Raw genomic sequence first — 22,562 nt, 5'->3', positions numbered from 1 at the left:
TTGTTTGGGTGATGTCTGAGGCTACTGATGATTGAGTATAGTCCATCAGTAGTTTGTACAGTCAAACAAAAAATGAATTTATTTATTTAATATAAATTTCATATAAAATGTTTATCGTCACTAAAGCCAAATAAATGTACATATATAGGTAGTAAAATACTCTTATTTATTTAATAACCCCAGGTCTCTGAGTGTGGCAGACCAGGGCAAACTAGCTGAGCTTTAGTATACAAGCACATGGCAGAGTGAATAAGTAACTCATAAGCGTTAAATAAAACGAGTGATGCTGGCTGCTGGTAATTACAGTGTGGCAGCTCACTGTCTCCCTCTAGTGGAGATATAACTCTCAGAGATCATGGTCCTTTGAGGTCCCTACGTACAAACTTTGTTGGAGGGCCCCTCACACACACACACACACACACACACACACACACACACACACACACACACACACACACACACACACACACACACAACCAACACATGCGATTGTACTCAGTCATAATTGTAAGTCGCTTTGGATAAAAGCGTCAGCTAAATGCCATAAATGTAAATGTAAATGCTGTGTAAGGACACAAAGCCAAGAATAGCAGTATACATAGTACACACTGATGCCATATTAGTGCTTACTATGTATGTGGCTATTTCTTGGCTTTATAATATTACACTGTCTAAATGATCCATTTGAAATGTCAACAATAGTAATCCATCAGTAGTTGATTCAACATCTCAATTAAATGCATAACTAAAAGTGCTCCCACTCTTGACTTTTCTAATCCCTCTTGTGGAGTTTTCATGGGAAACACTGCCTCTTCATGGCCTTGTACTGCATGTATGTGTATCATTATGTGTTTTTGCTGTGTGTGTGATTAGAGTAGGTTTACAAAAACTGAACTGGAATAACACTCTTTCTTAGGGGCAGACAGTGGTAACTCAATAAAATAATGTCACAAATATTCTTTGTTACAGTATTTGAGGAGTTATCATTTCAACCCCTGAATCAGAATTAATTTATTCACCAAATCTACACAGGCATTTTACAGATGAACATGAGAACATATAATGTGCAAATAAGCAAATATATAAAATTACATAAGTGCAAATAATATAAAACTATAAATGTTATACAAATATAGAGATCACATACGACACGATGCAATAGGAGGTCGGTTCTGCATTTAGAAAGGAATCTACACATCATTTCACACTTCTCAGCTCAACACCACCTGTTATAAATTTTTAATGGCAGGCATTATTAATACCATCATGACACCATATTTTCTTACTGTTCAGTGCTTGAGACTTTAAAATATGGGGCTGAAGGAGATAGCTGTTAAAAGTAGACTATGACTGCACTGATCAAAGGTCACGAAATTTGTACAATGATGCTCAAACTCAACAATTTAAATCAGTATGAAAGTGAAAGCTTTTTAAACTTCCTGTCAGTCCACTGCAGTAATTTGCGAGATGACATGCAGAAACACTTTACCCAAAGCTATCACTGTGCAAGCAAGGAAGAGTAAAGGTGAGCCACAGCCTTCATGTTTTGTCGCAAATGTGTTAATATGATGCCATTGTTGTTGTGTAATTATTAAACACTGCAAAGTTGTGCTTTACAAATTTGTATAATGTGAACTTTTTTTCTTTTTGTGAAACTGTTCTCTCTCTCTGACTCTTTGTCTCTCTGTCTCTGTCTCTCTGTCTCTCTCTCGCTCTCTCTCTCTGTGAAAGATCTTATAAACTTCGACAAACTGAAAATATGTCAGATGCAATTAACAGTAAGTAAACCTTTTAGTCTGATCAGTAGGTTAACCTAGGATACTAATTTTTTATGCACTGTCTGACATATTGCCTTTTTAAACATTCACCTCATAACCCGTTTCCTGTTTATCTAGTGAGCTACATGATGGAGTTCAATGAAAAGCTCAAAAATAAAACATAAGAACAAAAGTTCTGTGGGCAGTATGGTGGCTTGGCGGTTAACATGTTTGCTGCTCAGTGCTAAGACATTGGGTTCATTTCTCCACCTGGGTAGAGTTTCCATGTTCTCACTGTGTCTGCATGTGTTTCCTCTGGGGGTCTCTGGTTTCCTCCCAGAGGAAAATGGAGGTTTGGTGAATTGGTTACAGTCATTTGTGCCTGCAGGCCTAATGATGGATGTTCCGGGTGTTCTCCTTCCTCCTTTCCCCTGCCCCTGATACCCAGTGATCTCATTTCTGGTTGAGGGTATGCTATGTATGACTGGCTGCCACTTCTCACTGGTGTGTGTTGACTGGATGCAATAGCATTGTGTAGAGTGTTGATTGTAAAGTATCCTTAAGTATGAGAAAGGTGCTATATAAATGTAACAAAAAAATACTACATTTACACTATGATTGTCATAGGCTCTTTACCAGAAACACCTGTAATAAACCTGCAATCATTCTTGTGGGTGAACTTAGAGTGTCGGCACTTTTAAGTACACCAGTATTTATATACATTTTATAGGTTTATTGGTGTGCAGTTACAAATTCTGTTGTGGTCATGTGGCCACGTGCCCACCTTCATCTTTGGAATGAACATTTGGAATGTTTGGCATCAGATGAGCAATAGTATTTACACCTGAAACAAGGTTCTAATTAGACTGTATTTCTGCCATTCTGCAAATGTCTGGTGAGTGCATATGAGAGAGTGAATATGTAAATTTGTATCAATTACCTTAATTAGAAAATGTCTGGTGAGTGCATTTGAGAGAGTGAATATGAAAATATGTATCAATTACCTTAATTAGCAAATGTCTGGTGAGTGCATTTGAGAAAGTGAATAAGCAAATATGTATCAATGATCTTAATTAGGAAATTTGATTGTATCTTACATCTAGCTTACACTGAACACACCAGGGGCATTGATGTCTGTCCTGTGTTAAGCAGATGTGTAGTATTTGTGTCATGATTCCCCTTCTCTGGTGTTGTGGTTCCTTTAGCTGTATTCCTTTGTTTTGGTTCTGTTCCTGGTTTAGCCTCGTTTCGTTTTTTTTTTGTTTTTTTTTTCATTATTGGTCATTGTACTGTGTATTATGTTCTACATCTCTGTGTTTGATGTTATGGTTTCTATATCCTGGTTATTCTGTGTTTGTATGCCTCGTTTTCTACTTAACCTTCTCCTTGTTTTGTGCTTACCTTCTGTTTTCTGTAATCGTGTATTCTTGTGTGTTCTTGACTTATATCCATGACTTTTCGACCTCAGACCGTTCTGTGGACTGTTACTGAATTTGCCCTCAGTAAAATTCACTCTACTTGCATCCTGTCTCTGCTTATCGATCATTACAGGCACAGTTTGTACATGTCAGCTAAAACAGTCTATGAAACATTTAAAAAGGCACTGTGAAGATCAATTTTAGTAGTCTATTAAATGTTATGTGTTTGGAATATAGAAATGGTTCATCAGGAGACGAAAGAGATAACATGATGCATGTGAATCGTGTATGTTTGTGTTTCCTAAACAGATGATTTTAAGCTCATTGGACCTAAAAATAAACAGGCTGCACTTGGCTCTCCTGCCACTCTCTCCTGTCACCTGTCTCCTGAAGTGAGTGCTGTTGCCATGGAGATCAGGTGGTTTAAGGGGACAGACTGTGTTTGCCTATATAAGAACAGACAGGTGACAGAGGGGAGGGGCTACGAGGGCAGAGTTAGTGTATCCCCTCAGGAGCTGGAGAAGGGTGATGTGTCTTTGCAGCTGAGAGAGTGTAGAGAGTGCGACATAGGACATTACTTGTGTCAGGTGATCAGTGGCGACAAAGCAGAAGAAGTTACGGCAAGAGTGTGGTGGCGTAAGTATTCCAAACTGCATCCTGCATAAACACAACATGAATATTAATGTTAGCATATTGGAAGAAAAAAGAGGAAACTGGAATGGACCCATTTCTATGACTTTGAAAAGAGATTTATTTAAAAAAAAAAAACAGCGATTTGGGATTATACATTTTGAGAAAGATTTTGTGTAAGGCTGACGTGTTCAGGATTTTACTCACTTAAAGGATTGCTAATACTGTAAAACAAATGCTCAGGAAAAAAAGTGCAATCACTTATGTCTGAACTCTCAACCATGGCCAGTAGCTAAAGCAATTATGCAAGAAGGCTGCACATATAAGTAAATTTTCTAAATATAATCAACAAAAGTAGTGTTCACTCATAAAGATGCTTAAGATTTATCTTAACTGATGGCTGCACTGGTAAAGTGATGCAGTCTGAAAATTTGTGGGTTTATATCTTACTTCCTGTTACATTTCCCTTGGTTGCAACAGGTTCAGCATGCAACAATTTGTGGCTTTTTCACATTGGTTAAACGTATGTGCCCTGCACTGACACTGACAAACAAATTACGTTACATGTTAACTCTTGACATTTTGCGTATGACCTCGCACAGGTCCTCTAAGAAGATTGAGCAGGGATGTTGTGGTAAGATAATAAGTACTATCACTATAATAGTGCTGCCTAATGGTATCAGTTGCCTTTGTGTACATTAACAACTTAATATTGTGTATAGTTATATAGGTTATAATGTTGCTATCTGGCCTGGTCCCTTGTTGTAATTTTCCGAGTTTAGGTTTTCAACAAAAATGAAAAAGTTCTAAATCACACTTTGCCCCTAATCAGATTCTCTTTTCCAGTGTGGAGTTGTTCCTTATGTCAGCATCCAGCAGGTGAGCACATTTCTGTATCATCCTTTCAAATAAGTGTAGCAGGTGATTTTTGAACCTTTAAGGGTTGACTTGCAAACTCTCTTTCAGCATGATTCAAACACATTTACACACAGTTAAGACATGTTGCAGTCAAATTGAAATTCTAGGCTCTCTTAGAGATGCTAGGCCCTCTTCAGTGGTAGACACTAGATAATCTAAACAATTTACCTAAATCCAGAGTTGTAGTCTGAAGGGTAAGTGCAAAAGTCACTATTCCAGCAAACCATCCAAAACAAATGCACAGTACAAAGAACATTCAAACCTGCTTCTTGTGGAAATGGATAAGACATCAAAAGAACAAAATGGGGTGCAATGAAGTAAATATACATGTTCAAAAAGAAGAAGTATGTGAAAGACATTAACGTAGGTAGATTAATATTCTGGTGAGGGTTCCCCCTGGTGGCTGGAGAGGGAAGTTCAAGGAGCCAGCACGACAGGCGGTTTGACAGTATAGTCCCTCATGGGAATAATATTTCCTAATAACATCCATATCTAATAATATCCATTAATATATTATTCATTCAGAAATATTATTGGCTACCCTGGAAAAAAAATCATTCTAATTTAGTGTCAGTCTTTCATGTCATAACCCTGAATTGTTCAGTCTGTGTCTGTCTGTCTGTGTGTGTGTGTGTGTGTGTGTGTGTATGTACGTGTGTGTGTGTGTGTGTGTGTGTGTGTGTGTGTGTGTGTTAATTTGGCTGCCATGGGACCCAGTGTACCACTAAGCAGTATACATAACAGTATGGACATGATGTATGCAACTTTCATATTTTTTTTCACTTCCACAGTGGGGAAGAAAATGGACAGTAGAGGAGAGACTGAAAATGGGGGAATCAGCTCTCCTGACTGGTGAGTTCAAAACAGCAAAAATAATTTAATTGTTTCATGATAGTCATACACACAACTTTCATTTGAGAACATTTTATTAATGCATAAAAAATTAATTAAAATTAAAATACTTTAAAGCTTATTTTAGTAATTTGCTTAATATGCTTTTATCAATGAACTGTCACTGTTATTAATGTTAATATGACTATTCTCTACGACTTGCTCTACCAGAGATGTTCTGTATGAGAGAGAGAGAGAGTCATGAGGCAGATGTTTTATACATTTGAGTAGGGAAGTTGCAGCCTTTTGACAGTACTCCTCAAATGCAATTATTTGATGAGAGCTGTAGATCATTAAGTACAATGAGCATCTTAATTTGAAAAGTTAGCAATCTTATTTTACACTTTTCAATGTGTGGAATTAGTAACGTTTAATAGAGGTCCTCCTTTTGAAGGCAGCAGATGTGTATTTTAAATTTAAGATGATTCCGAGATACAGAGATTCTGTGCGGTACTGGCTCAATACAGATTCCTTTAAAAAAAAACACACACACACACAAATTAAATAAACTAAACTAACTAAATGTAATAATTGCAGAATATAAAACGGATGTAAAAAGCCTCATGAAAGAACTTACAAAGAAGCATAGCATACTAGAGAAAACCAAAGAAGAGCTACAAAGCACCAAAGTGGAGTTGGAGGAAGCAGTGGTGGAACTGCGGGACAAGAAAAGGCAACTGCAGGACATTACTCTCCTGCTGGAGCAGCAGGATTCTGAGCTGGCAAAACACCCTGACCAGTCTGAAGAGAAAGAGACGCGTCTAACGATGAGAGACACACGGCTAACAGAAAGAAGCCACCAGGTTCAAGAAGAAGACAGATGTCTAGAGGAGAGAAGCAAGGGGAAGACAGATCCAGGTTCAGCAGTCCCAGTTGGGAAAAGACACAGCAGGAATTTGGATCCTTTTCTTGGTGAGTAGCTGCTGTGCTCCCTTGTACGATATTTCTTATTATGATTGGAGGTATTGAGATAGGGAAGTAGAAGTATTTAATTCCATTCAATTACTGTTAAATAAAATATAACACAATAATACAGTACTGGAAAATGGACCCTGACCAACAAAGCTGATTATATTAAAGGTCATTTTTATACCCAGCTTTATATTATGTTGCCTTTTCTAAAAATTTTCTGTTTTTTCTCCAGTTCAACTCAGGAGAAAAACTAAGAAAACTAATACGACAAAATATAATATTTAATCTAATCTAAATCGCCTATGAAATTTGGAACTTCCCTTTGCTTTAACAAACATAAAAGCAAATAAATAACTCAGGCTTATTTAAACCTGCAGGTATAAAATATTCTAGTCCAGACTCTTCTCTACAAGAACTCAGGCTGGTGCTGCTGGGGAGGACTGGGTCTGGGAAGAGTGCAGCAGGAAACACCATCCTGGGCAGAGAGGAGAGGAGCCAGGCTGGTCCATCTACAGTGACCCAGCAGAGTGAGAGCAGACAGGGGGAGGTGGCTGGGAGGAAGGTGACTGTGGTGGACACTCCTGACTGGTTCTGCCCTGAAATCTCTCTGGAGGAGGTGAGACAGGACGTGGGACTCTGTGTCCGTCTGTCTGCCCCAGGACCCCACGCCTTCCTCCTAGTCATACCAGTGAAGGAGCCTGCAGGAGAGGAGAGAGGGATGCTGGAGAAATTGGAGGAGATTTTTGGAGAGAGATGTTGGAGAAACACCATGATCCTTTTTACTGTTACTGAGGAAAAGAAAAGTCCTGAACAATTGATTCAGTCAGAAAGTCAAGAAGTCCTGAGGCTTGTGGAGAAATGTGGGAACAGGTTTCATTCTTTCAACATTAAGGAGAGTGGGGATAGGTCTCAAGTCTCAGAGTTGCTGGTGAAGATAGAGAAGATGGTGGAAGGAAACAGAGAAAGATTCTACAGCAGTGAGATCTACCTGGAGATAGAATTTCAGATAAGAGAACTGAAAACAAAAATCAATAGACGAAAAGAAAAGAAAAGAGAAGGGGAAGAGAGAGAACTGAAAGAGAAACTAGATAATGAGCTCCAGATCTCTCTAAGGAAAATAGAAGGACTGATCCAAGAGCAAGATAACGACATTAGACAACTTCAGTATCGAACAACTGAACTTGAAAAAAACATTAAAGAAGAACAGGACAAAGAGAAAAAAGGAAGAATGGAAAGTGATCTGCAAAGAGAAGTGGAGAAGAGGACTAAATTGGAGAGTATGATTAACATACTGAAAGAAAAGATGGAGTGGGAGAAAAGTGAACTGGAAGCAAGACACAGACGAGAGATGGAGAAGATCTGCAAGATGTATGAAGCAGAGTCCAGGGTGCAAATTGAGAGGGACCTCATGAAGACCATCCTACCTGAAATCCAACAGATCATATTGGTCTCAAAGTCAAAAATGCAGGAAGAGTTCAGTAGGCAGATGGAGGAGAAGGAGAGGGAGTTAGAGATAATGAAACAAAGACTCTTAGAACTCAAAGAAGCTCATTTACTCAGAACAGGTGTTTGTCAGGTGGTTAAGATGAGCACTGATCAGACAGAGACAAAAGACAAAGAATCAGGACAGCAAACACAAGCAGAGTCCCTGATGAATACTGAGAAGACAGTAGAAGAAAATGAAGAGAAAATGCAGTGAGATCTAAATGGAGACAAAGCATAAGAGCACGAAATAATGAAGTTGAAAATGGTGTAAAGAAAAATACAGTAGGAGAGGATTGAGATAGAGAACAGACACGGACAGAAGATCAGAGAATTACATAAAGAATAGATACATCATAAACTTCACAGAAATGTTTTGGACAAAGATTAAAAAAACTTCATCCTTCTTTATTCTAGGTAGTAAAAGCAAAGCTGTTTCAATTGTAATATTCAACAGTAATTTTGTATGTAACTAAGTATATCTTAAAAAGATTTATGATATGATTTCATGTCAGTTAAGGTATGACATTTGCACAGTGCATCATCTGTAGTTAGGTTTTTCATGTAGAAATATTAATTAGTTAATAAACAGTATAATTTCTTATATTAGTAATTTGAAAAAAAAACATTAATTAGTTGTAAAATAATTTTTCATGAGTGTTGAAATACTGCCTTACCCCTAAAATTTTTACCCCTCAATTTTTAAATGTTTTTTTTCAAATGGTGACTAACTTCAAAGTAGTGTCACCAAAAAAGCCTGTTAAGTTAAATTTGCAGTCTGGTAACAGACATGGGGGGGGGGGGTGTGTGCTTGAATCAGGAAAGAAGCTTAGAGCAATTTATTCCTATACGGTAACTAAAACATAACATGTATCCATTTTATAGCATATCAGTTACACATTAAGGTTATAGATTAATTAATAATATGTTGATCTGAAACTCTGATGATAGATCTCAACATGTAATAAACCCTGAATTCCCTCTATATAGTCTGTATTTTCTGTAAAGGACTTTGTAAACTGAGTTTAAGAAGGTTATACAAATAAAGTTTTTAATTATAATTATTATTTTTATTCTTATTATTACTACTACTACTACTACTATCTCTGACCTAACAACACTGAATTGTTTAACTGTTTAGCTGGCCGCTTTTTAGCCATCTAACTATAGAAACTATGTGCTAGTGTAATGTTTGCACACACACAGAAGAGGATACAATTGCTAGAGGTTTTATTTTAACAAACAAACTAATTCGTGGAATCAGACAGGGAATCGTGGTCGGGTCGGTCTGGGGTCTAAACACGGGGTAGCATCTGGGAGGTATCCAAGGGTCAGGCAGGAGTCGAGATCTAGAAAGCAGACAGGAATCAATAACTGGGAAAGCACTCAGGATAAGGAAGACTGTAGACCCATCTAAGACCCAGCAGAATATTTAACATGGTAGAACGCAGCGGCCACTCCAGGTCTGATAATGGTACTATTGTGCTACTATCTGTCGTCTCTACTACATTTTTCTGGCAACTTAATCCACAAATACATGGAAACAACCAACCTCCATGTATACCACCGCCATAGCCTGCTACACTTAAGACATAATGCAAAAACCTACCTGGACGACGGCGTACTTCAGACGATCTGTGAGCTTGGGTTGCTATGTGTACCAGGCTTGCAGACCACGGGGTCGCCTGAGTCCGAATGACGAAGGGGGAGACACCTCAAGCGTTGTGCAAGGAAGCAGAAGCGGGGGAAGCGAGCTGGGGTCCGTGCTAGGCTAAAAGCTAATCCTAGCAGACCAGCTCTACCATCTCTATTCCTCTCAAATGTCTGCTCCTTGGATAATAAACTGGACTGCATCAAACTCCAGCAGACTACACAGCGAGAGACTGCTGTGTTTTAGTCTTTACTGAAACGTGGCTCAGCGAGTATTATACCCTTCATCTGGATGGATTAGTCTCAATCCGTGCCGATAGAGACAATGCACTCTCTGGCAAAACACGCAGCGGAGGAGTATGCATTAATATCAATGAGTCCTGGTGTAAAAACTCTGTGCTTGTCGTTAAGTACTGCTCACCGCTGGTGGAGTTTGCTATTGTCAGATGCAGACCTTTTTATTTACCCCGGGAATTCACCTCCGTGTTTATAATCGTGCTGTACATTCCACCCAGCGCGCACACACGAGAGGCTCTCCAGGAGCTGTATGGAGCATTTAGTGAACTGCAGAACGTTAATCCAGACAGACTGTTTATTGTCACCGGAGACTTCAACCACGCAAATCTCAAGTCAATACTGCCTAAATTCCATCAACATGTGAACTTTGCAACGAGAGGAGCGAACATCTCCGGTGCGTACCGGGTGGAGCCCCGTCCCCATCCCGGCTACTCTGATCACATGTCTGTAATGTTGATTCCTGCATATAGACCATTCGTCAGACGCTCGAAACCGCTTCTGAAGCAGGTGAGAACCTGGCCAGCAGGAGCCATCTCTGCTCTTCAGGACTGTTTTGAGCAGACGACTTGGATCACGTTCAAGGAGGCTGCTACTAACGGTGGCACTGTTAACCTGGAAGAGTATACAGCATCAGTGACTGGCTACATCAGCAAGTGCATTGATGTTACTGTCTCCAAGACCATCACCTCATGCCCCAACCAGAAGCCATGGATGACTGCTGACGTGCGCATGCTACTGAGGACCCGTGACTCAGCCTTCAGAACAGGTGACAGAGAGGCTCTCAGAAAAACAAGAGCCAAACTGTCACGTGCGATCAGGGAAGCAAAGCGTGCACACGCACAGAGGATCCATGGACACTTCAAAGACACTGGTGACACACGGCGCATGTGGGAGGGCATTCAGGCCATTACTAACTACAGGGAAACATCACCTTCCTGTGACAGTGATGCCACCCTCCCAGATGCACTGAATGACTTCTATGCACGGTTTGAAGCGCAGAACAACGTTGTAGCGGAAAAGTCCATCCCTCCGCAAAATGACCAGGTGCTGTGCCTGACTGCGGCTGATGTGAGGCGTACTCTGCGTGTCCTCAACTGTGCTTGAACATTCTTTCCTGCTAAAAACAAGTTGTTACTCCCTGCTGCTGCACCCCTGCCCAGCAATAGTTAAGCGATAACTGTCATACTCCATCACTTCTCTATTCGCCTTTCTTGCAGACTGGTCAAGATGAGGGCAAAGGTCACATAAAGGTCACATATTCCTTAGTCCTCCTTTAAGCAAGCATTAAGCATTTTCCCTCACATTAAGATAGGCCTTATGTATTTTGTACTTCTAGGTATCAGCATTCATCCCTGTATTCTACAGTATTCTAGTTCATTGGTATGTTTGATTCTATCCTACTGTACTGTACTAGGATATTCTATGGGTAAATGACAAAGCACTTTTGTAAGTCGCTCTGGATAAGATCGTCTGCTAAATGCCATAAATATAAATGTAAATAAGGAAACGCTTGGTACACCACATAGGTTAAACAATACTTCACGACGTGTACACGGGGAAGGGTAGTTTATAAAGGGAGGTGGTAATGAGGGGGATGGGAATCAGGTGTTTGCTAGAATTCCAGTGAGTCAGATGGAGGGTGTGTGTGAGTGGGTGTGGCTGTGTGGGGCTGAGGTTTGTTCCTGGGGTTCGTAACAGCTAGCTAGAAAATGACTCATATGTACCCTAATGTGTGATGGAGAAAGAGAGCTTTTTGTAGCTTTCTTTCAGTCATTTTGTCAAGATCATCTGCCCCTCCATATGATTCCCTTCAAACCAAAAAAAGACAAAAGCATTAATTATTATTGTTATTTATTACCTGGAAATGTGGTGGTTCGTTTTTTATCTGGTCTACCAATATCGATTCACATTCACCGTCCTTTTCTTCATCTACCCACACATTTTTACTTCAGTAGCCCTTGTGTCTATTTGTCTTTGGTCCTTCCTTTTTCAGACAGGTTTGACTGGTCTGAGATTAACTCGTGGTGAAATGTGCTCTGGTACATGAGAAGGTTATGTATTTTAATTCACCTGTAACACACCACATAAAGATGTTTCTTTCACTATAGCACAAATACTCTGAATAACATCACACAGCAGCCATATTAGAGGTACTGACAGAGTCTTCCAGCATATGCACACACCATGAAAACAAAACAAATGAACACCTGCTGCACTTTCCTGGAGACCAGTAACATAAATGTATATCGCTATAGGTTATTTTATTCCGTTGTCTCAGAGAAAATTAGTGTCTTAGGTTCAAAATGTTGTTTAAGCATGTGCCATGTTACACTGCAGAGACAAGGGGAGAGGAACAAATCTTGATGCTCCCAGAATGATACTCAAAGACAACCAGTGAAAGTAAAAGTCTTTTAGTTACTTCCAGAACGATGTTACAATGTGCAGATCATGTATGTTTAAGAGTATTATTTTCCTTATGAATGCATGTCCCATCTGAATTGCTAATTAACCTTTGTTCACCTTTGTTCATTGAAAATTAATTCATCTTTGTTTTCAAATATTTAAGTAGCTCCTATTTTAATAATCTGTTATATATTAATAATAAGTTCATCATATTACATAAGCTTTTTGACATATTAGCTACCACAGAAAATGCTAACCAAGTTAGCATACATTACACTTAGTGGTAGATCATTTTTATGGCAGTAAACACATTAGGTTGAACTTTGAGTGTTTAAAGAGGATGGAACTGAACTCATTACACATTAACATTTATGACCAAAAAGCTACTAAGAAGGAGCGTTCATAGGACAGTCCTACCCCCAGCACTGGCCCTTATATTATATTACGTTTATATAAACAGTTTTTAATTAATCGCAGTAATATTAATGAGCTCATTAGCTCAGCAGAATCAGTCTGTTGAAATCCAAAAATATCATGGATTCTTTATATGTCAGGGTGCAGTAATTAGTGCAAGTGGATTTATTTACACATGCAAATGTTTATATTTAGTGGAAATATGAAGAACTCCAGAACAGCACATAACGCTTTTGAGGTGTGTAGTAAAGGCAGAGGGTAAAGACCACTCCCAGCTTTGAACCCATGTTTTCCAGGTGACAAGTGTGTGCTAATCACAGACAGGTTTTGGAGTGCAAGAGTGAGCTTTTGGACTGTGAGATTAACAGTAACATGAGCTCTTTACAAAACTGGGACAACAGCAACTTCAGAAAATAATATTGGTGTACTGTATTCAATAATCATGTTCTTCCCTTCTTTCTCTCTCTCTCTCTCTCCCTCTCTATCTCTCTCTATCTCTCTATCCCCATTCTCCATTCAGAACTTTGTTTGAAAATGCTTTAGAAAAATAGCAGTCACAAGCCAAGGTAATGGCCTTTGAATTATCATTATGGTAATGATTTTATGTGGTGCTTTTCATATGGTTTGTGTGAAGCTTGGAGCACAGTACAAGCACACAATCTTCTGTGTACATAGTTATAATTGAGTGTGTATGAAGCCAGTGATTGATAATGCACTCGTGTATGATAGTTGAAGTTAGAATTTGCCACTGAGGTAGCCTTAGAATAGGTACAGGTTAGGCCTCGAATCAGATTAAAATTAGGTTTAGGCTTCGGATTAGAAAGATTTAATTACAAGTGCAGTAATATTTTTGTGTCATGTCTTTGTGTGTTTTTTCTCACTACAAAAATTTATTTAAATAAATAAATTTAAATGTAACATTCCGTGTGATGAAGTTGAGTCAATTGGCTCTAGAGTCAGAGTGCGCTGTCACCTGTCTCCTGAAAGTAGTCCTGTTGCCCTGGATATCAAGTGGTTTACGGAGACAGGCTGTGTTTGCCTCTATAAGAACGGGAAGGTGACAGAGGAGATATGAGGGAAGAGTGAGTCTGTTCACTCAGGAGCTGCAGAGAGGAAATGTCTCCTTACAGCTGAGAGACTGCAGAGAGTCAGATACAGGAGATTACCTGTGTCAGGTCACCAATGGAGACAAAAACAGAATAACTGACAGTAGTAATGCAGAGTAAGTAGTATTAATGAATTGAACCACGTGTTCAGCTTGTTTGGGCATGAACCTGGCTTGCTCTTAGGGCAGCCACCTCTACCTGTGCACTTTAGCCCAGATTTTATGAAATGTATTAAGGATACATTACTATGTTATAATACATTAATAATTTGTCCCTTTCAATAACTACTGAAATACCATTTAGAAATGTCCTGAACACTGCTTGAAGTGGGGTGGTACTCATCAGTATGCATTATGCATTTTCTTGCGTATCGGCTCTTCCCAAGAGCTCCCTGATCGCTTTTCTGCCATATCAGATTCAGGGGGATTCATAATGACCTTATACAAACTACATTACCCAAGGGGCACTATGTAATGCTTACCTCTTCTCCTTTTGTAGTACAAGACAAATGTTAATGCTACTCAAGTCAAGTAACATGTTAATTTTGGTCTAAGTAATGTTAATACTAAATAAAGATGTTGGGGCCTGACTCCAAAAGGGCACAAAGAGAATGCATAAGTAAGTGACACGTTGTGTAAAACCGTTTATGTGTGTTCATGTTCACTGTTGTTCTTTTGTGTGAGAATAACGTCAGCGTTATTAATGTTAACCATTTGTGTTTTGTGTTAGTGCCAGCGTTGTCTTGTATGTTCTATGGTATTAAATGTCTCTAAGCGTCGAGGGGGTATATGCATCCTGTTCCGCACCCTGTGGCACTCGGGCCAGCGTTACAGCTTAACATTTTAGCTTAAAGATTTAAATGTGCCTTTATTTACTGGTTGAGAACCATGGTTTATTGGTTTAACCGAAACAGTTAAAATAGCAACAGTATTCTCGGCATCACGTTTTCTGTGAAGGTCAGGAACAGAAAATACAGGTATCATTTTATGCTTTTTATTGTGATACATGAGAAATAAGATAAATGAGAGGTCAGCATTGTTTCTTTGTTAAGCACGTTTGAGAATGGATTCAGGATGAGAGAATGAAAATGAAAGATTCTGTTCTGCTCACTGGTGTGTATGACATTATCTAGACCAGAAATAATACATTTCAGGCTTTGCAAAATTGGCATTATTAATACTTTTTTTTTTTTTAAGTGATTGCAGTTTATTTAAAAAAAAAAGAAAAAAAAGACATGGTAATTAAGATAAAATTCCCTTTATTGATCCCCATGGTGGAAATAATTAGAGTTAAAAGTAGAAATACAATAAAATACGGTAAAAATAAAATCTATGGGGACCATAACTATATTATATACTATATTACAATTGCCCAAGTGCCACCCCATCCACTAGTGATATACACTGGCTAATGGTAAGTAGTGTAATGAAAGTAATAGTGTGAAATAGCAGCAGGTATACAATGTGGAGGATTACTGGGACTATAGACAATATCAGTGCAACAGTGGTACACTGTACAATTAACATATACTATACAATAGTAGTAGAACATTCATATACATATATACACTTTTTTTGTTACGTCCCTATGACATATACCTGTTGTGAGCTGAAATTGTAGGACAAAAAAGTGCGCCGAAAAAAAAAAGAAACATGGAGACACACTCTATGCAGGGATTTTAGTGAAAAACAAAAACAACATATAACAAATATAAATATTATATATATATATATATATATATAATATATATATATATATATATATATATATATATATATATATATATATATATATGAAGGAGGAGATCAGGAAGAGGTATGGAAAGTTCTGGATGGAGGCAGAGAGGAGCTTTGAGCAAATTGCTATGCCAGAGCTTTGTCATATAGTTTGGGTTCTCCAATCAAAAGTGCAGAAACAATTCCTTGTGACGCTAGAGAGGATGGACCAAGAGCTCTTCACACTGAATCAGAGACTGTCTGAGCTCAGAGGGAATTACAGGCAACTGGAACAAGATTATCAGCCAGCTGGGAGGAGAACAGAAGAGCCACACATTTGACCCAGAGAGAACAGTACCAGACAGCTACAGACATGTGAAACAAAAGAACACAATCACAGTGGACTGTCCCTTCCATGAAGATAAAGGATTGCTGAAGTGTCGTAAGAATAATGATGCTATGAAGAAAATGACAAATATTAAAAAGTGGATGATATGTGAGGTATATTTTTAATCCTCATCTCCTTTTGATTTAAATTTTTACTTTTTGTATTTATCTTCTAACTCTACTAATTAGGATGTGGGTGCAGTATTTATTTCAAAATACTGATATATTGTTACCTCTGTAATATAAATCATCAAAATTAGCAAATGTAGTTCGAATGACCAATGTACTAAAGAGTGTGTGGTATTGTTTTTGTAAACATTGTAAACCTCTATTAAACTTCACTAGTAACAATTGATTGAAGGTAGTTAAAAAGGAAATATTCAAAATAGGATTAAAACCTTGAAAAATAAAAATAAATTTTAAAACAGGAGGTGTAAAAATGAAGATTTTTAAAACATATTCAACATGATCTCGCAGAATAATATTTAAAAATCCACTTTGTCAATAGCAAAGTTTTATATTTCAAAGCCAGATGGAGTTGAAAACGTCTGAAAGCAAACAAATATTGCATATTGATGGTAAGAACTTCAAAAATAAATAACATAATAAAACTAAGCTGAAATAGAGTTGTATGTGGCAATTGTGTGTATAACAACACCAACAATAATACAGGTATACGCAATTACGAGCAGGAAAGCATTCTCTACATTTACCTGCTGGCAATAGTGATGCCTTGGACCTTGTTTATAGCTACCATTGTTGATAATTACTCAATTAGTTGTCAGACATTAAAAATATTTTGAAAAGCAGTTATCAATACAGAGTACCCTGCACAAGATCGTCTATATAGTATATACCTTTCACTTCTTTCACAGAAATCAAGAGAGCTTTCTTGGAAATTGAAAAATAATTTGAGTGCTATAAAAAGAAAATAGAGGAAGAAGAAAAAAATCTTAAGTCTTCTGTTCTCATGACTGGTAAGGATGTGATTTGAACAGTGATTTTAAAAGTATTTCACCATTCTAAATTGAAGTCTTAAATTGCCTTGTCTGCTCTATTGTTGTGATATCACTACACCCCTGTATATACACTTAGTTCAGGTTGTCCACCATGCTGGACAAGACTTTTAGTGTTGTAGTGCCTAAACCTTAACTCAGTTACTCTGGGACTGCACGTCCATTTCCTCTTGTAGAACTGAACTTAAAATTTTCCTGTATAGTTTTCCTCTCTCCATATTGTTTAATTTTAGTTTGTTTTGTGTATGTTTATTTATTGTGGTATCCTTCAATTTGATTTGAGAAAGATCCAGTGGGTAAAAGACTGAGAAAGATTTAATATTGCATTAATGTCAACAGAAAATAACATCATAGTAAAATGTTTCCTCAGTTGTAAAGGAAATATCAATTCATAACAGAACACTTCTCTAAAAATGTACCATCTGAACCTCTCTTATGGTAAACTGCCCAGTAAAAAGCCAATCTAGATTGGATGATCTATCAAAATTCAAAAAGTTGAGATAAAATTCTCACCCATTTAGCTTACCGACAAATTTATTTAAGGTACTTGACTAGGAAGGTTACCAGTTCAAGCCCCACCATGCTGAGCTGAGCAAGGCCCTTAACTCACGATAGATTGAACTGTGTTCAGTCATAATTGTAATTTTTTATTTTTTAAATAAAAATGTCAGCTAAATACTGTAAAAGCCTTCTGATATTATGACTGGTGCTCCTTTCTTTAATAAAACCTCTCTGCTGTTCATTAATTGTAAAACCTTTTCAAATCTAAGGGCCAATGTTTTGGACAACAGTTTCAGTTTAACAGCGCTATTGGTCTGTATACGCCATAGTCTTCAAGGTTTTATCCTTTTGTAAAAATCAGTGTAATGTCAGCTTCTTTGTGAGACACTGGCAATACACCAATTTAAGAGTAATTTAGAATTTCCAGAATTGCCTGAATGATTTGTATACCTCATAGCCCAGACCATCTGCCCCTGGTGTTTTTCCTGACTTAAGGCTGTGAACAGCTAGTATGGCTTCTTCCTTTGTGATTGGAAAACTTAGGAAATGTATTTATATATTAAGACATTGAGCTTACACCTTACGAAGGGAATAATTATAATTGAATCCTATTCATGCAGTTGTGAGTTAAGTGCCTTGCTCAGGGGTCCAACACTCACAACTTGGCAGTGGTGGGGCTTGAACTGGTAATCTTCTGACTACAAGTTGAGTATCTTAAGCACTGTGCTACCATGAAAGACTCAACTAGGTCAAGCTGTGAAGCTTGAAGTTTGTCATTCATGATATCAGAAGATGATTTTTTCACTTTTCTTGGACTGTTTTCAGATTTTTCACAAAAGATTGTGGCCAAAAGATTTCCAAAGACATAATATTTCTCCAAAATGCTAACTTAATGATATAGAAAAAGAAGTTATAAACATATATAGACTGAGGAGCAAAACCATTTTGTTGCTCTGCCATGATTTAGAAGAACTGAAGTCATCATCTTGGTGCAACCATGCAGTTCCCATGTTAGTGAAAGTAACAAGTGCTTTACATTTTATGCAATAAGTCACAGGTGAATTTACTGCAACAGTAACTTGATACCGGTGCACTAATTATCACCACAGTTACATTTAATAAAATTCATTGGGGTTGTGTACACTGCTAAGAAAGACAACTGAAAAGTTATCTGACTCATGTTGGAACGTCAGTGTTGTTAAGTGATGACAAAGTATTAAAAAAGTATATTAAGAACACAAATTAATTTCAAGAGGTGCAAAGAATAAAAGTGCTAATAAAATAAATGATTCTACTTTTTTTTAAATCTAGCAATCTGTTGTCTGAGTATCTAAAAACAAAATACAGTTAATTTATTAGTGGTCAAAATATGCATATATTGAATTCAAAGTAACAGTTAAGAGTGTACACATGGGATTAAGTTGAATGTTGGCGACACATTGAGGTATACAATAGTACGCACAATACTTTATTGAGGCAGGCAACCAAAACAAATTCCAAATGCACAAAGAGATTCTGATTAAGAAGGTACAAGTGTGACAGGGTGGAAAGTTGCTACACATTGATAGAATGCGTACCAGCCCCAAAAGCTCCTGAGCAGGCCACAGACCATGATTGACTATGAGGATGACCCCTCGGTCAGGGTGTGAGCTCATCTGCAGGGACTTAGTGGGAAATCAAGGATGATGCAGGTCAATACCCCTCCCAATCCAGCAGATCCTGAAGGACACCATGCTGATGACTAGAACTGAGCTCACAGACAGAGCTGTAGAGATGAAGAGATGGTTCGATCTTGTTTTTAGTGCAGAACAGAATCAAGTTGTTGGTGTTTTCCCAGACCTACTCACTGGCTTTTAATTAATTATAAATAATTATTAAATAATAATTGTAATAATAATAATAATAATAGTCAAGTGTTTAATCATACAAACCTACCCATAAGCACAAGTTAATGGCATAGAATAACTTCTACATATATAGTATATATCTAATATATCTATTATATAAGTGGTGCTACAGGCAGGAATGTGCAGGAATTGTGAGTATCTAACTGAACAGTTTAATGAAACAAACAAAAATGAACCCATACATAAAAGTGCATTAACAGGAACAAAAGAAAGTCAATGTAACATTCACAATGACTGACAAATCGCCACAAAACACAAAGGTTTTATAAAGAGCATAACATAATGGCATAACATAAATGCAAAGCCACATAACGGAGGTTACCAACAGGAGGGATATCATTACAGGTGGAATTTCCTAGCATAGTTGAGCTGAATAACCTTTTATTTTATTTTAATTAATTAGCATTTTATTTTGAGTCTAAAGTTTTCTGCTTTAGATATGAAAACAGAATACATCATAAAGTACACCGAAAACCATTAAATATTTAACGCGGGGAGGCTTGGCACAGATGAGCCGTGTGACACACAACAAAGTTTATTGATAAACACTGAAGACAACGTAACGCTTAGGCTATTACAAGGTCAAACACTGACAATATTCACATTTAAACAAAAGACATATACTCACATACTAACAACCCCTCCCCCCCCCCCACACACACACAGGGAGATGTTTGGGAAGAGGGGCCATCCTGTGACAAAATACAAAATAGAATAATTAATAAAAATAAATAAAACAGTAAACTTCAATTTATTTCTTGGATTGAACTTGGAATCTGGATTTATAGATACCAGCAGAGCTTGTATTCATAATACATAATAATTGTGAACATTTCTTTTTCTATCTTTTGTGAGTACCTATAGCACAGCCTTTCAGATATTTATGACATACCCCTTTCTGGTCTGCATAATTTTCCTGCTTTTTTGTATGGATGAGCTGAACAAGTGTCATCTACAAAGTGTATCAGTAATGCGTAACCTCTCAGTTTTTGAAATTGAGTCTCTGTTCTGAAACTTTCCAGAACCATTCCGTAAGTTTGATCAACTCTCTGTCTTTACCCCCATTCATACATTCATCCTGCCTTCTGGCCACTGAAAGCCATACGGCATGCTGATTGCCTGGTTACATGACCTTAATGAAGTTTACGTCCCTCTCCATCCCAATTACTTTCTTATACATTGCTATAATTTGCTGCCCAATAATCTTCTTGATCTCATTTAATACCGTGTCTTAATCTTCTTGATCTCACACATGTCTTTGAGAATTTTGATGATTTCCTTTTGCTCTACATCATGTATTTCCAATATATCCTTTTCATATTCCTTAATAAATGTATCATTTTTTTTTAGGGCTTCCTGCATTTTGTGACTATCTTCTCTTATTCGTGTATCTCTCTCCTCTCTTTTCCTCTCTATATTATTAATTACCTCAGAAACCTCATTTCTAACCCTGTTTCCTTCTAACATCTTCTCTATCTTCTCCAGCATCTCCAAAACCTGAGACCCTATCCCGACTCTCCTTAATGTTGAGACAGTGAAAGCCTGTTCCCACATTTCTCTACAAGTCTGTGGAGCTCTTGGTTTCCTGATTCAACAAACTTTTGTATGTCTTTCTTTTGTTGTTCATCATTAACAGTGAAAAGGATCATGGTGTTTCTCCAACACCTCTCTCCAAAAATCTCCTCCATTTTCTCCAGCATCCCTCTCTCCTCTCCTGCAGGCTCCTTCACTGGTATGACTAGGAGGAAGGCGTGGGGTCCTGGGGCAGACAGAAGGACACAGAGTCCCACGTCCTGTCTCACCTCCTCCAGAGAGAGTTCAGGGCTGAACCAGTCAGGAGTGTCCACCACAGTCACCTTCCTCCCAGCCACCTCCCCCTATCTGCTCTCACTCTGCTGGGTCACTGTAGATGGACCAGCCTGGCTCCTCTCCTCTCTGCCCAGGATGGTGTTTCCTGCTGCACTCTTCTCAGACCCAGTCCTCCCCAGCAGCACCAGCCTGAGTTCTGCTGCAAGAATGAACTCTGCAAAGCCTGGAACAAAAAAAAAATATTGAATGCGCATATATATATATATATATATATATATATATATATATATATATATATATATATATATATATATATATATAGATGTGTGTGTGTGTGTGTGTGTGTGTGTGTGTGTGTGTGTGTATCTGTGTAATGTTTTAAAACACTGGACCATATATCAGAGTAGTTTGACAAAATGCACTTCCATTATGCTAACATCCTGAGACATATCACAAGAGAAAAGTATTAATGTACAACTATTACCTATGTCAGATGAGTAGCCAAATAGTGTGTGCACATTTATTAGGCAAGTTGTATTTTTGAGGATTCTTTTTTTTTATTGAACAACTACAGTGCTCTCAGTCAATCTAAAATTTTAATAAACCTCAAACCTGAATATTTAAGAAAGTAAAAGTGTGGTTTTGGCTTTCTTAGGAGAATATCTATGTGTGCATAATTATTGGGCAACTATTAGTGTGCGGAATTATTGTGCAACTAAATGAAAAACAGAAATTCTCATCTCACTTGTTTACTTTCATCTGTTAAAGTGACCATAATAAGCTCAGAATCAACTCAAAATTTACAAATAAACATTTCTGACATTTAAAAAAAAAAATCAGTGACCAATATAGTCACACCTCTTTTTAATAACAGTCATAAGCCTTCCATTCATGGAGTCTGTTAGTTTTTTAATCTGTTGACGATCAACTTTTTGTGCAGCAGCAACCACAATCCTCCTAGACACTGTTCAAAGAGCTGTACTGTTTTCCTTCAACGTAAATCTCCTGTTTAAGAAGGGCCCACAGGTTCTTAATAGGGTTTAGGCCAGGTAAGAAAAGGGGCCATGTCATTATTCTTTCATCTTTAAGCCCTTTACTGGCTAGCCACATTGTGGAGTACTTCGATGCATGCAATGTCAGTTCATCCATCCTCTATCTATGCATGTTTTTATTTTATTAACTTTAAAGAGGAAACCAATCAACTTGTAGTATAGCTACAAGATATGCATCTGTTTTTTACACTCTTTTTTGTGCCTTTATTTTTTATCCAAAAACTTCCATGCACGTTTCATTCTCCTATGGTGTCTTGTAGATAATAGTTTCTATGTTAACGGGTGATTAAATGAATG

General features: G+C 37.7%; 2 protein-coding genes across 4 annotated transcripts; one reads left to right on the top strand and one right to left on the bottom strand.

Moving 5' to 3' along the window:
- The first annotated feature begins 1,395 nt into the window (after positions 1-1,395).
- LOC118240066 (uncharacterized) lies at positions 1,396-8,993 on the top strand. Of its 3 annotated transcripts, none has more exons than XM_035527246.2 (8): positions 1,396-1,525; positions 1,732-1,778; positions 3,485-3,811; positions 4,408-4,439; positions 4,652-4,684; positions 5,515-5,575; positions 6,152-6,526; positions 6,904-8,993. In XM_035527246.2, the coding sequence occupies exons 2-8, from the start codon at positions 1,760-1,762 to the stop codon at positions 8,223-8,225; spliced, it is 2,169 nt and encodes a 722-aa protein (XP_035383139.1). In that variant the 5' UTR covers positions 1,396-1,525; positions 1,732-1,759; the 3' UTR covers positions 8,226-8,993. The 3 variants fall into 3 exon arrangements, with proteins under 3 accessions (XP_035383139.1, XP_035383140.1, XP_035383141.1); XM_035527247.2 differs by having other exon boundaries at positions 1,487-1,525; positions 1,896-3,811; XM_035527248.2 differs by lacking the exon at positions 1,396-1,525 and having other exon boundaries at positions 1,745-1,778; positions 2,146-3,811.
- Positions 8,994-20,733: 11,740 nt separating this feature from the next.
- On the bottom strand, positions 20,734-21,467 carry LOC118241528 (GTPase IMAP family member 2-like). The gene is given in 1 exon segment (XM_081719811.1): positions 20,734-21,467. A coding segment is annotated over 1 exon segment (543 nt). The 3' UTR covers positions 20,734-20,924.
- Positions 21,468-22,562: the final 1,095 nt, after the last annotated feature.

Source organism: Electrophorus electricus, chromosome 8 (assembly GCF_041902795.1).
Source record: "Electrophorus electricus isolate QZ-2024a chromosome 8, ASM4190279v1, whole genome shotgun sequence".
In the NCBI taxonomy this organism is placed as follows: Eukaryota; Metazoa; Chordata; class Actinopteri; order Gymnotiformes; family Gymnotidae; genus Electrophorus; species Electrophorus electricus.
This window is presented reverse-complemented; position numbering and strand designations above follow the sequence as displayed.

Bases quoted from the DNA above. Each gene is read 5' to 3' on its own strand.
- LOC118240066 (XM_035527246.2), top strand. The intron at 5,576-6,151 runs GTGAGTTCAAAA...TAATAATTGCAG, and splicing joins GGAATCAGCTCTCCTGACTG to AATATAAAACGGATGTAAAA. The intron at 6,527-6,903 runs GTGAGTAGCTGC...TTAAACCTGCAG, and splicing joins GAATTTGGATCCTTTTCTTG to GTATAAAATATTCTAGTCCA.